The sequence below is a fragment of the Dunckerocampus dactyliophorus genome, chromosome 10 (genome assembly GCF_027744805.1).
Source record: "Dunckerocampus dactyliophorus isolate RoL2022-P2 chromosome 10, RoL_Ddac_1.1, whole genome shotgun sequence".
Classification (NCBI taxonomy): Eukaryota; Metazoa; Chordata; class Actinopteri; order Syngnathiformes; family Syngnathidae; genus Dunckerocampus; species Dunckerocampus dactyliophorus.
Genome location: NC_072828.1, coordinates 26926554 through 26942075, shown reverse-complemented (window position 1 = coordinate 26942075; position 15522 = coordinate 26926554). Strand labels below are relative to the sequence as shown.

The window sequence follows — 15522 nt, the reverse complement described above, 5'->3', positions numbered from 1 at the left end:
GACTGTGTCAACACTGAGATAGAAATATAAAATTGAATTTGATGGTATAGAACACTGTATAATAATCTATTCTTTACAAACTGGGCTCTGCAAGTCTTTCACAGGTTGTGACTACATTAACTGTATTTTGCTGCCATCTGCAGGAATGCTGGTTCAAATGTTCCAATAGTTTTCCTTTCACCTCATCAAAGTGTAGTTATTCCAAGCCTTCTTGAATAGCGTGACTGATTGATATGAATATACATTTTATGATACACGGGTCACTTGGAGGTGGGTTACAGATTTTACCTGAAATATTTGCTCCGCAAGATAACCTATGTGATTTAGCTTAATAAAACCCAGTGGTGTAATTTTATTTGTATTCTGGGTTATCTTTAATACAAATCTCCAGAAGATGTTGTTGTTGCTGTTGTAACATTTATGAACGACATGCCATTATCTTATTTACGTTGCTAAAAAAGTGACTACCAGATAAAAAAAAAAAGAAAAAAGAAAAAAAGGTTGCTTGTTTATTGACTAATGAGGTCAGGTACAACAAAAAAAATACTTGTGAGCTTCACTCACTCTGCCTCGCCATCAAATAACCTCTTTGGTAATTGTGTAGAACGCTTAAAAACTGACAGCTGACGTAAAATGAGCACCACAGCATGCGATTGTCTAGAGAAGCACAACAACGACCCCTTCTGTACAATGTCTTACGCTTTATGCATGTCTCCAAGATAGCCCACATAATTTCCACAAGTGAGTAAAAGTATAGAACGCTACTACTTCATTGTACTTCTCCCATGCTTACTACCCACCACCTGGCAACTGAATTTATTTTGTTCCAATGACATTTTGGAATTTCATGGAATGGAAAAAAACGAACAGGACCCCTTGCCTTGACACACTTCAGTCACTGTCTGATTCACTGGAGCTGGAGGAGGAGGCAGAGGAGCTTTCCGCTTTCTTCTTCTTCTGCCTCTTCTTTTGATGCTTCCCATGCTCCCGTTTGTTCTTCTTACTTTTCTTCTTGTGACTTTTCAGCTTCTTTTTCTTTCGCCGCTCTTCATCCGATGTGGAAAGGGACCTGCTGCGCTTCTTTTTCTTTCTAGCAGCCTCTTCGTCACTTGAAGCTGAAGAAGATCTAAGAAGCAAACAAGCACTCAGCATTGAACTCATTCGATCCCAGCCATTTTTCAAAAGACAACCCATTGACTACCGGCCATTTCTACCGGCCATTTCAGAGTGTTCTATGGCTATATAAACATTGGGAATCTGCCAAAAGATTAGGCTCCCGTCTTTCATCAGGAAAAAAAAAACATCTCCGGTTTGGTACAGTACAACAGTCTTTCAAAGTTTCCTGGTGCGGGCGGGTCCTAAAATCACCGCAAATCCATCACGGTGACGGTGTCGTCAGAGATGGTGACGTGTCCGGCGTGTGTAAACAGAGGTGGATCTTTGCTGTGAGGGTGGAAGCCTTTCTGCAGCTCAATTATCTAAACAACTATACCACAACATAAACAACAAAAAAGGGTTGTTTTACATCACCGTGAACTGTTTACAGTTTTCACATTTGGAACTGAACTGGGTGTGTGCATGCGTTAAAATGTCCCTACAATGCGTAACCTTCGACATGCTACACTCCTCCACACTCTTCCGCTTCCTCCTCCCTGTCGTGTATGTTTTTTCCATTCAAATTCACATGCAGAGCTCTTATCAAATGCACTTCTGCCACTTTGTGGCCGTTTTTATGGCTTAAAACTGCTCAAAATGACATCCACTACTGTGTAATTGCGTCATCGCCTCTTTTTGCCTAGCAAAAAAAAATGTAAAAGATGTAAAAATACATCTGGGATCAGGTGTTCGGGGTTATGAAAACGTCTTTGACGTCTATGGTATTGAATGAGTTAATACATGATATTAAAATAAGTGTGGTGTAGTGGTTAGTGGAATTATGTAAATACTGCAATGCTGTTCCATAGGAGGTAGTGATGACTATTAAAAGTAGTGCCATGTGATATCTTTTATTTTTCCTTCAAATTCCATTTTATTTTTTCCTAAATTCCGTTTTTTTTAACACTTTTTTTTATAACCATAGATTGTGTGTTTTTGTATCAGTGAATAAAATGACAGTTGCAAAAAGCCTTACATTGATTGATGCAATACATCACTGGACAATTTTGCCAAGTATTTCAGAGCTTTGCTAACGTTTCATTGCTCCAAAATCCTCAACAAACGATCATATGTGTGCTTATGGTTAAAGAAGATGCAATTGTATCATCTTTATTAATGTAAGCTATTTTTTATGACACCCTTATTTAATTACCACTATTAGACAGGATGTGTGCCGCTCTTATTTTGAAGGGCGGATGTGTGACGTGTGCTGAAAATGTGTTTTGACTGTTGCTGAGTGAGCTAGCTATCCGAGTGCCTCTTGCAGCCGTGGCTGTCGTCCCTATTTCACACACAACTCGCACAAAATCAGCGGCCATCCTAAAATGCTGGGTTACATTAACAAGCACTAAATCACAACTCTGCCCGAGTGGCACACACAGCCGCATTAGCATGCTCCGCTACACTAAGCTAATGCAGCTAGCTAACACTGGCTATCGCCGTACGCGGGTTCACGCTCAAGCTTGGTGACAAGTACGAGTTTCTAAGTTTTTTTCGCCAACTCAGTCAATGTTGCTGCCCCGACATGTGTAAGTTCAGGAGGGGGCAGGTTAGTGTTGGTGAGGACAAGCCGCGATGACTGAGCGGTCCTCTGGGGAAATACTGTCCCCCACACTAACGTTCCTTCTCACGATTACAGCATTCCATTGACACTGTCAGTTTCCGTGAGATTCCGCATTTAACACTAGATTTCATTGTCATTGGCCAATTCCGAGATTCCGTTAACACGGAAATCATGTCTGTGAATCGAGGTTTTAAAAAAAATTTAAGCTGTTTTTCCAATTATGCAAGAAAAGAACAAACTCATAACTTCCACTTTTTCAAGGAAAGAATGCAATTAGAAAGCTCAGCAACATGTAAAATGACTGAAGCGGTTCACAATAAACTTGTACCTCCTCCTTGATTTTCTGTCTTTGCTTTTCTTTCGCTTGTGCCTCTCTTTTCTACGATCGTCGGCAGAGGAATCTAGAGCGAGGAAAGTCAAAAATACAGTCAACCAATACTGTAACAGCAAAAAAATAAAACATTACAAGCAACACATTTCAAGCATAATGTGTTGAGTACTTCATGGTGATATCGTTTTACCTCCACGACGTTGCCAGCTTCTGGCCAGCTTCTCATTACGTTGAACAGGAGGTACTTCCTCCTCACTCTCCTCAGTGCTGGTGCTACTTACATCCAGAACAATGTCTTTCTGGGGGTCAACCCTCACAAAGTTTCTGCACTCAAATGTTAAGTGCCCAGCTAAAAAAAAGAAAGGCTGGACATGAATCAACAAACAATTCCGCCTCTCTCCCAAAGTCAGCTAGGATGGGCTTCAGGTCACGCGTCCTCATTACGAAATGTGCACATGCAAAACTGAAAATGGACAGATGAATTGTCGGGGTGCTGGATACTGTAAATGTATCTATCCACCCGATTCCAAGTAAATACTGGACCAATGTCGCAAATCCTGATACCAATACTTTTAACGAGTCATTTGGAATAATTTTCTGCCTTGAATGTGTTGCTCAAGATAATCATAACACACAGGACAAAGATTTTGGCCAAATAATAATAATGGATTAACAACTATTATGATAACACAACTATATCAACAAAATAAGAGTATTGTTTCTGCAAAATAATGTTAATAGTGCAAAATAACTAAACAGAAGCAAAAACGACTACTGGCTCTCTTTCAAATTCTTTGGCTTTACCCTGAGGTGGTAAATAAAATATGGATACAGTATATACAGCCAATAATGACATAACAACAACACCACACACAGGTATTTGTACAATTACATATTGACGATAGCTGAAAAATATAGATCCCATCAGGCAGATCAGGTATTGATCCCATACTGATACAGTCTTGGTGTCGATAGGATCGCTGTTTGGATCCGTCCACCCCTCATGAATACGAGGGTTAAAAGGAAACAAACCAGGAACATCACGTCATTTGTCCAGTTAATCCCAACAAACTGTAGCGAAGGTAAACCCCTCAAAATGAAGAGAACGGACCCCTTGAAGAATAAGGTACCAGGGAACTTTTGGTCAATAAAAAAATGTATACTTACGATACCCGCACTTTTTGCACCCAGCTCTAATGTTGTCCTTATTTGGCCCTGGATAATTAAAGAACAGACATCAGTGAGTTGCACAAAACAATGCACCGAAGCAGTGAATCATTTTTGATACATTACAATGTTTAATTACTAATGTGTAACTTCTATCAAAGTATTAGATTGATTTAGTAGCGCCACTGCCCACGTCAAATGACGTCGGTGTCGAGGCTAGTAAAATCAACTTCACTAGTAACTAACTTTATTCCGAAGTATATTTAATAGTAAATTGTATACTTGTGCACATTTAAAATTACATAATTCTGAATACGTACCTGGGACAGCCATGGTCATACGGTGGACAAAGCAGCGTTAATAGTAAAAGCGCGAAACTAGCTAACCAGGTTCCCCTACACAAAATAGGGCCGTGTAGAAACATTGGTACAACACATTGTTTGCTCCCCGTGTTCCCTCCATATGCCTCCTCTTGACTACAGGAAGTCCTGTGATAAGCTTTGTGTTTGCTGCCAACGCAAATGCCTTTTTTATTCATATCCATGCTAATAATTTTCTTTGTATTACCCTAATAATCTAATGGGGACACTTTAAACATTTGAAAAAGTACAACCGCGACAAAAGCCCAACAACACACACACCAAACTTTAACACTAGGTGTCGCACTAGCTTGCAAACTATCCTCACTGGCCACAATATTAGGTACCATTGCACACTAAAGTATAATAATACAATGTGTGCCACAACAATTAAACGTTTACAGAGAGTTTGGCACGGCCAGAGACCTTTTATTTATCAATATGTTATGGTTGTTGTTAAATGTAGTGTTACTGAACTCCAATGCTTCATACCACAAGATCTTTTTCATATTCTCCTCTCTCATGTAGCGAAATATGAAAAACCCAACACAGTAATATTATTCTACAGACTAGTTGTTACAGCCTATGTATTGGATCTCGTTAGTTTGTGTAAGGTGTGCCAAATGAAGGTAAAGGACAGTTTTGTAAGGTTAATGCACTGTTTGAATTATTCTGCACTAAATGAACTGTTTGAATTATGAACGATGATACACTGTGGCTGTGAAGATTAGCACACACGGCACATTACAGCACATAAACACTACAAAACAATGAGCTCATGTCTTCTCTGGAAGGCGTGTGACGATAACAGGCACCCAAGGCCTCCACTTTAATTAAACGCTCACACATAGTAACACAAAGATGCAGGTGAACAACACATAAAGCATTGTCCATACTGTATATCGAACTGTTTCCAGCAAAAAGGAGTGGTGGGAACAACCAGAAGCGTACCAGCCAAATGAGGGCATGACGAGGACTGTATTGTGACAAACAGGAAGCCAGGACAGGATGGAAACAAGTAATGGAGACCGTAAATAATGATTAATGATAACGATAAGAGCATTAATGCAACCATCAGTAGCCTGCAAGAGAAAGGGTAGTATGCAATCATTGCAATAAAACGATACAACCTAACAGATTTGTATCATAACACAGATAGATGCATTGGAGAAAGCACGTGCCCTCAATAGATCAGAGTAAATCATGTCGGTTTTGTGATTTGTCTTTACTTAAAACAATAACTGATAAAAAAAAAACTGAGTCTCGTGCAATGGTGTCCAAAGTGTGACCGTTTGTAGCCCACGGTTTATTGTCCCATGGCACACATTGTAGAAATAAAATTACACCAACTCAGAATGGGAAAAGTAGAGTAAAAAAACCACAGCGTAAAGCAAAAAAGCTGAAAAAGCTGCCGTCCCCGGAGCTTCCACAGGGGCTGCCGTGATGTTCCACAGACAGCAGGAAAACCCCGGAGGACGTCGCCTTCTCCACCTCAGGCGACAATCACAGTATTTTTACACTCAAATGTCTCTATTTCTGTGTGCAGTAATTGAGCGCATCAAATTATCATACTTGAAGTTTTCAGAAATAATATTTTCCCCGTGCCTGATTGCTTTTCCAGTTAAGCCAGTTGTGGTTTGTGAGGAGGTTAATTGAAAGCAGCCAGAGAGAGTCACATTGGCAGCTGGAAAATGTTGACAGATGTGCCCCCTCCACCCCACAACACACACATACACACACTTTGATCGCGTCATCTCCAATCCTGTCCAAATTCATGTTGCTAAAATACAACAACCAATGCTGCTTACCTGCAGCAGTTACCTGCTGCCTGACCGCAAGCTCAAAACTGACTTAAATCCACAATATTTGTATATTTTTCCTTGCTCCTTTTCAGTCACAGCTAAGGCCTAAAACAAATCCTACTCATTTATAGATTAAACAGGGATGTGTTTTTCCATTTTTCGCTTATTTATTTTTTTCTATATGTACAAAAACAAATGAATATACAAACAAAAGAAGGCACTTTTAAATCAGCAGCAGAGTGTCTTGCCTATAATAATACCAGTACACACAGAAATACAGAAAAAAAACAAATAAAATGAAGAAGAAACAATACAAATGAAAAGAAAAAACAAATAATAAAAATAATAATAAGAAGAAGAAGACGAAGAAGAAGAATAAGAATAGGAATAGGAATAGGAATAGGAGGAAGAAGAAGAAGAAGAAGAAGAAGAAGAAGAAGAAGAAGAAGAAGAAGAATACAAAGCAGCAGCACTGAGCTAGTCAGTGAGATCGGCCCGCCGAACCGGGTCGTCGCTCAACCTTGGGAGTGGGTATTGATTTTCACATCTTTGTATTGTATTGTATTGTATTGTATGTACTTTATTGATCCCACAGCGGGGAAATTTACTTGTTACAGCAGCAAGCAAGCAAGACAAGTAAAGAGAACAGTAAAGTAAAGCACTACAACATGGTTCAGGTGGTTAATGCACAAAATGTATCACCCCACCTCCAATTTTCTCGTATGAAGGAAATCGCTTGTACACCCACGTAAGGACTCTTATTCATGAAAACAAATCCATACCGTATAAATATGCCGAACTTCGCATTCATAATAGTCAATGGGGTTGATTCAACAGTGATGTGCAATGCCGCTTTTTCTAATTGCATTCCCATGCAATACGGAGGAAAATGCCTGAAAGTGATGTGCTCCGAAAAATGGATTAACAGCTGTTGACAGAGAAGCTGTTGTCCAAAGAAGTGCTGATGTATCTACCGATGATAAGACTCTGGCACAACATTCCACTCTGGCTTGCTGCGTCTTCTTTCCTTCCATGCTTATCTCAGACTCACTTGTATGACTGTCCTCCATTTACTTCCCGTCATCAGTTAAAATGAAGTAAGGGAGTTGCGATACGAGTCACTGTTTCATAGAATTCATAGTATTACAGCCAGAATGTGACAACCCCTTTCGGTGTACTGCTTTCTCTTTGTGAGTACTTAACTGTACTCTTACACAGCTTGACGGCAAGAGAGAAGAGTGGCCCTTAGTTTATTGTACATTCACTTATATCGTGCTCAGACCACATGATAGTGACATGGATCTTCAGATATCTTCCTAACAGAACATTTTTCAACATCCATACACAGATAACTACTGTATGAAGTGTAGTTCCAGTTTTCCATTAACAGCACATTCTTGCGCTTGCTGACTGTGAATGTGTTTAGTTCCTTTGTGTCTAGTTATGTGGCCTAGTTTGCAAGACACTCTATTATTCAATACTGAGTTATTCCGCCATATAATTCCCCCTTCTGGGGTTCCCTCAACCCCCAAAACATAGATACAGTGCAACTTGGTCGTTTCTTGAAGTGACTTCTGATAATCACAAAGGACAAAATAATTGTAGTCCATCCATCCATCCATTTTCTTCCGCTTATCCGGGTCTGGGTCGCGGGGGCAGCAGTCTCAGTAGGCAAGTCCAGACTTCACGGTCTCCAGTCACCTCTTCCAGTTCCACCGGGAGGAAACCAAGGCGATCCCAGGCCAGCTGTGAGACATAATCCCTCTAGAATGTCCTAGGTCTCTCCCGGGGCCTTCTCCTGGCTGAGCGTGCCCGGAACACCTCACTAGGGAGACGTCCAGGAGGCATCCGGACTAATGCAAATAAAATCAGATGTATTTGCTACGCAGGGATTTGAGACATATAGTGATCGAAGGGACAAGATTGCGGGAACAAGCAGCCGACATGAGTTTCTTCGGTAGGGTGTCTGGGCTCTTCCTAAGAGATAGGGTGAGAAGCACTGTCATCGCCGTCAGGAGAAACTGTCAGGAGTTTGCTGCTCCTCCCAGATGGGATGGCTTGGACATCTGGTCAGGATGCCTCCCTGGGGAGGTGTTCAGGGCACGTCCGACTGGTTAAAGGCTTCAGGGAAGACCCAGGACATGCTGGAGAAACTATGTCTCACAACTGGCCTAGGAACGCCTCGGGATCCGACGGGATGGACTGGACGAAGTAGCCGGGCAGAGCGAGGTCTGGGCTTAGGTTGCTGCCACCACAACCCAACCACAGGTGAGCAGAAGAAGATGAACGGATGAAGTTGGTAGTCAGAAGGAACTGTTGTTCTGCTTATGTACCACATATGCATAAGTGCAGTGATCCCTTAATTGGCTTTATGATATTGACAGTAAGGTCAACACATGCAAAATGAGCACAGAAACAAAAACAACATAATCGACTGTTCTGGGATTCTAATGAGTCATTTCAATTCAGAACATAGTTTCATGTTTGATAGCATTTAAATGCATCCCAATGTGTTATTCACATCATGCCCAGAACATGTGTCTCAGACACGGCTTCCATGCCACGTACCACCCAAGTGTATTTAAGACCAACCAACATCTGGAGATCTGAGCTATGTAGGGGAAGGCAGGTTTTTGACGTGGGAGACCCTTGCCTTCAGAAACAACAGAGAAAAGCTGTCAACTGTCACAAGTGTAGTGGTAAAGCATTTTAACAAACATTTACCCTGTGTATAAACATGGCAAATACACCAGCTTTTACAAATCTGCAAAATTGCGTGGGGCATGAACGCTGAATAGCAAATATGCGAGCATCCGCTGTACACTACAACTACCGCCTATACTGCAATAAATAATGAATGCATTGTGTGATGACAGAAATGGACCACATTTTTCTACCCATTTAAATCAGCCCTGTATGCTGAATACGGACAAAAGCCAGACGTTTGCAGGTGTTTGTGGGTATTTTATTCACTGTGAAAGAGGTTTTACAGACCATTGTTGACCAAGGGTTCTGACTTAAATAGTGAAATGTTTGCTTTTGCTGCGGTGTTTCCAGGTCACTAATGGGTGACTATCACTGTGCTTTGCATACAACCCAGTGAATGCTAAAAGTATCTGCAGTATGTACAAACCATGTGCAGTGTGAGGTATCTCCAAGGTACTATATGTATCTGGGTATGCTTTATTGATAAGCCAGAAAAGAGGATGCGATCTGCAGGCTGAAATTGAATGTCAGATACAGCTCATCTCACGGCGCGTCTGGTCAGCACCTGGCGGACACTGTGGCCACTGTGGAGGATGTTTTTGGACCAAAGCCCGCCAGGTTTCAGCAAGGCTCCAGCATGTAAATAAACCTACGTCTGAACCTCAAGCGCCAGTGTGTGGAGTCTCCTGACCACCTGACACAATGTTCCTCCCACAAGCTTGATCCTCACGACTGGGTGGCCGAGGGAGGAAAAAGGAAACTGGCTTTGGCATGCATTCAGGAGGGTAAACACAAGTCATGTAGAACAGGCGCTAGAGTCCAAATTTACACCCGGCAAATGATTGGACATCTTGATTTATTAACTTTATTTGACTTGGCGTTCATTTATTTGGACTAAGACTGAAATAAAACCCCCCTTTTTGGAGTCTTTGTATCCATTGTGCTAATGCACCATTATTTCACTGTTTTTCCACCACCATGTGTAGGGGCAAACAAAGAAATGACTGGTTGTGCTACATATGGGAAAGGTGTATTTGTCCTCCCCACAATGAATTCCCACCTGTTTGCCTTCCCGCCCGCCCCAGGTTCCCCTGCTCCTTTCCTCCCGGATCATTCTCTGCAAGTCTGATAGTGTCTGTAATGAGTGCTTTTGATGTGTGTGTGTGTGTGTGTGGGGGGGGGGAGAGAGATATTGGCTAAGCAGGGAGCTCAGTGATAAGAGAGAGGCGAAGAATAGGAGGCAGTCAGGTGCACCACTGTTGTGTGTCTAGTTTTCTCATTGCTCCTTACCATCCTTCTAATACAACTTTATCCATGATTTTCTCATATTTTTGATGTTCAAAAGTCAACATTTAAGCTCAATAATGTGTGTGTGCGTGTACTTCCTATTACCTCTGTTTGTTCCCCTTGCATTCTTTCAATCCTTTGTCCTACTTTGACTTGTCTGCAAACAACAAAGCCTGTGTGAGCTGCTGACAGACATGTTTCCACAAAGGACAGGTTAAAAAAAAAGGGGGTGCAATGAGGTGGAAAAGATGTGCAGAAATGGTCTCGTATTCTCATTTGATGGACACTTGTGATGCAAACACGTAGCGAGGTGAATATATTGTGATGTACGACTCAAACAAGTGCTCCCCCCCACTTTCCATCATTCTACAAGACCCAGAGAAAGACAGCAAATTAATAGCCGTGGATATTTCTCGGCTACAATAGAGACTGACAGAAGAAAACATAATCTTCAGGTGAGTTAAATCTAAAATAAGACAAAACAGTGCATGGAAAAGGGGGGAAAAAATCCTGGCAGCTGCAGATGTCTAAGACAAAATATAATATGGTTGGTAACCTTGTTTCTCTTTGGAGGTGCCCACACAGGTGAGTCATTTTTAAAAATATATGTAATTTTGGGTTTGAGAGAGAAAAAATGGTAAAAGTCAAATGTTAGTGAGCCAACAGCCATAAGCAAAAATCTGCTGCGGTCACCACAGGACTGGGAAGCATCTTTTTCCAACATGTCAAATGACATAGATTCTACAAAGTTGAGCTATATGACAGCAGTTACTGCTTTTTTTCCCATGTCATCAATAGGAAAAAAACAGATGCTTCACAGACAGATGTGTAATTGCATTTGCATTCATGTGCATGCACAAATGTGACCTTCAACCACTTTAACATCCCATGACTTACACCCACTCGACACTTCATTAGGCCCATGTGAGATTAAATATAAGAGCAGCATCCAACGTTTAGCCTTTACAAAGCTATTAATGCTCACTTTTAGAGAGGTACAACTTTAAGTACAGTGGAACCTTGGTTAACATCAATTCCTTCCAGAAGGTCCGACTCTAACTGAAACGGAGGCTTACCGAATCCATTTTTTCCACATGAAATAATGCAAAATCCAATTTGTCCCAGAAATCCAAAAATGTGAAAGGGATAGTTGGGATTTTTTGACATGAAGTTGTGTGACATCCCACAAGAAATTGTAGTCCAATAACAATGACTTACCCCCCACTTGGTCTCCTAAGTCCAGTTCGGTTCAGATTTCCGTGACGACAATTAAGTGAAGACTTTTGGCTTCTGAAAACAATATGCGTTCAAAAGATTAATATATATTTGTTATATATTTGTCTCCCGGCGTATCCCTGCGCACTGTCGCCTGTGCGTTCATGTGTATGTGACGAAGACGCTCGCATCTACTTCGGTGACGGAGCGCTGCGGCCATCTCGTTCACGTTGGCCAACAGACGTTACCCTCGTGGGTACCTTCTGTTGGTAAAAGCCCTATTTGTAAATCTTCAACTTAAAACAATAGTACCAGTTAGGTATGTGGCTGTCGGATGATACCCTCGTGGGTACCATCCGACAGCTGCTGCTCTTTATACACAGGAAGTAATGAAAGAGGTTTATTATCATCAGCGTTCAACTTGTTTCAATGACTTTGCTGCTAAATATGGGTGTGTTTACTACCTGTACGCACTTATGAATATGCACGCACTTTAAATGTTGGTTAATGTATAGAATTGTTTTGAGATTGTTTATTTCAGAAGTGCTTATATTTTATGATTCTATCCTGCACTAGCTTTTTAATGATTGTACCTTGTATTTATATGTGGTTTCTTGTATTTGTATTGCACTTTGTTGTGTTTTTGTATTGTATTTTATGATGTGAGGACTGCAGATGGAAATTAGCTCTGAGCTAAATCTGGTGCAGACATCTTTTTAATGAAACTGCACACTGTCCTTAATAAACTAAACTAAAAAAACGTATGTGTTCCACAGCGGAAATCTCAGATTTATTTGTTTTTTTTGCCCTAATACTCGTACTTGACGTAAATCTGCACATGCGCAGATTAAATAAATAGTCCGTTGCATGAGAAGGGAGGGGAGAGCAGTCGAAACGATCATTACGCATTCTGATGTAGTTTTAAGTGCATGAATTAAGACTAAAACAGTAATATGTACTTTAAATTGATGAAAATAATCAATAATCCGTTTTTATGAAATGTTTGGGGTCCCCAGTCAATTGTCTGTGTTTGCCTAATGGTAAGTCCGCCCCTGATGAGTCTAGCGTGACATTCCAATGATGTCTTTGTTGTCATTCTCATTTCAATGCATCTTTTTCTTTCTCTCCTGCATGTCTGACTCTCATCACAACTGCCACCTCCACTTTCCTTGGCCAACTGCGTATTTGACACATAAAATATGTTTTCTTTCACCCCCCCACCCCAAGTGAAACTTGCTAAGGTCCATTAGGCTCAGTCTTTGAAAAGGTGCGGTCTGGCACCAGCGTAAATCCTTACTTCAGCAACCTGACGCTAAACATTTCCCTCCATGACTTGTAATTTGGACATAAAGACCGGCATGAGAGGAGGGAGGCAGACGGGAGTTGAACATTTCTAATTTACTTGAAGGGGAGTCTGCCCCGGCCCCCAGATGTGTGTGTTGGTGTGTAAAGTGTAAAGTGTAGAATTATCACTGTCTAACATTATTCCGCACGTGTGACAGTTACTCATTTCCTACTTAAAAGTGGAGCACTGTCCAAATTTTTATTTTGAAAGTATGCAGTACTTTTGACTCCCAATTGGTTGATGGATGGCATGAGGTGCGTTCAAAAATGCTGTTAGCCAACCATAAACTGCAATAGAATTCATTTACAGATCCCAGGAGCTACTTTCCTGTGTTTTTGGGTCTACATAATCGCACACAGATTAATGACGTTAATACTGAGGGGAAATGGCGACCACAAAGCTGAGTGACTAAGAATGTTATTAAGTGTTCAAGGGAAAATATCCTTTTATAAGGGATGTACTATTTATAATAGCACCTTACATAACACCTAAAAAAGATCCAGCTGGACACAGTGGCTTGGTGTTGTTCTAGGTCAGGGGTCTTTTTGACTCGCGGGCCACATTGGGTTAAAAAATATGGCGGAGGTGCAGGTGGCATCAAGCAGAACGACACTTGCTCACGATGCGACGAAACGAAAACGCAACACATCCACAGCAAGTTAATGCGTCGCATAAATCAACTAAGCGCTAAACGTAACACGTAACTTAAAACTGTTATTACCGAATGAATGCCCGCAAGGCATGCTGGGTAGTCCAGCTGCAACAACAATATGAACTATGAGCAATGAAACGTTGGCTATCAAGAGTATGCTCACTCCTCCTTGTTTACTTCTCCGACGACCTCAACATATTTTGCAATCTAGCAAAAATGCAAAAAACACGGCAAAATGTCGGAAGAAAGAGTACCACAAGCTACCCAGCATGCCTTGCGGCGGGAATGCAGTATATATGTGTTTTTTTTGTCATGGGTATTGTGCGTAGATGTTTGTTTGTATGCCCACATGGTGCGGTAGGTAGGTTACTTTGTGTGTTGTGTTGTTTGGATGGCCTTTTTATACAAGCTACAGATTGCATCTGGCTATTTCGGCCACTCAAGCGCGCCACAATAACACTAAAAAGGATTTTGGAAATGCCCGGTGGGCCGGATCAATACGCTTGGTGGGCCTGATGTGGCCCGCGGGCCGCAGTTTGCTCACCCCTGTTGAAGCTCATCCAAAGGGTGTTTTAGTTCTTTAGTTCTTAAGTTCTTCGACACCAAACTCATCCAAGCATGCTTGCATGGACTTTGCTTTGTGTACGCCGCAGTCAGGCTGGAAAAGAAAAGGGTCTTTCCCGAGCTTTTACCACAAATTTGGAAGCAAAAAACCATTCCAAAAAGGACTGCTGTGCTTATGTTGGACAATTACAGTTGAGGGGAGACCAAAAGGCGGAGCCTAATGCTTCTGAAATGATTAATGAACTGAGGTGTAACTCAAGACTTCGATATACAGTAGATGCATACACATGGCCGCACCCGGTCCAAGTTGGAAACGACAAAGCAACGATATTAAAAACGATTTCCAGACACGGAGCCACAACTCAAATTTGCGTTGATGCTGTGCGTACCGTGTGCATCCCTGGCAGCCTCGCGATTCGCATTTCACGGCTTCACTCTATTGCGGTTTTCAAAAATAAATAAATGAACGAATCATGTTGTTCGTTTCGTATAAAAATATATACCTGAATATTTAAGCACGTTTTATGTATTTTTTGCCTACATTAAGCATTTCAAGCATTAAAATGGCTGAATGAACTGATATACAAATACAAGGCATTAAGAAGACACGTTCAAATAGTGAATGTAGTATTCTACACTGTTCACCAGGTGTCAGTAATGATACTGTAATGTTTGGTGAAACAAGCACCAGACTTAATCGACGGTGCAGGCTTTTACTTGCTTATTTCACAACAGACACTATAATAATAATAAAATAATCGTAATAATAATCATCATAATAACACGGGCTACTGTTGTAGCTACGCTAAAATTCAACTCTGAACCCCCGGCAGTACGCGCGGAGGTTGATGTTTTTGCCGCCGTTTGTCGCCGTTTGTTTGTCTGCTTGTGTTAAAAATTACTTGAGAAGTTCTGAATGCATTTGGATGACATTTTCAGGAATTGTCGGAAATGGGATATGGAAGAACTGATTACATTTTGGGGGTGATCCAAACTTCAAAATCCAATATTTTCCCCAAATTCCCGCCTTTCCCTACAACTAATTATTATTCCCTGCTACTACTGCCACATTTCTCAACCGATTCAAGCCATTCCAACAGCAAACTCTTCAACACGTTCAGGACATTCAGGCTACTTATATTTATCAAAATTTTCAAAATTTTCCAAAAAATTCACACTTTTCCGTAAAACTGCTATTACCTGCTGCTACTGCCACATTTCTCAACCAATTCACCTCATTCCAACACCAACTCATTCAACAAAATCAGGACATTCATGCTATTACCCACAGCACAACAATTCCCCCATTTTTCCTTTGGGAATGCAAAATGCCTTTGACCTAAAGAGTTCTAGCTACTTCCACAGTTCTCAACCC

At 41.2% G+C, this 15522-nt stretch overlaps 1 protein-coding gene across 1 annotated transcript; it reads right to left on the bottom strand.

Annotated features, from left to right (window-relative positions):
- Positions 1-449: 449 nt before the first annotated feature.
- srek1ip1 (SREK1-interacting protein 1) lies at positions 450-4648 on the bottom strand. Its single transcript, XM_054789899.1, has 5 exons — positions 4538-4648; positions 4218-4265; positions 3241-3399; positions 3048-3120; positions 450-1126 (listed from the first exon to the last, which is right to left on the bottom strand). The coding sequence occupies exons 1-5, from the start codon at positions 4554-4556 to the stop codon at positions 892-894; spliced, it is 534 nt and encodes a 177-aa protein (XP_054645874.1). The 5' UTR covers positions 4557-4648; the 3' UTR covers positions 450-891.
- Positions 4649-15522: the final 10874 nt, after the last annotated feature.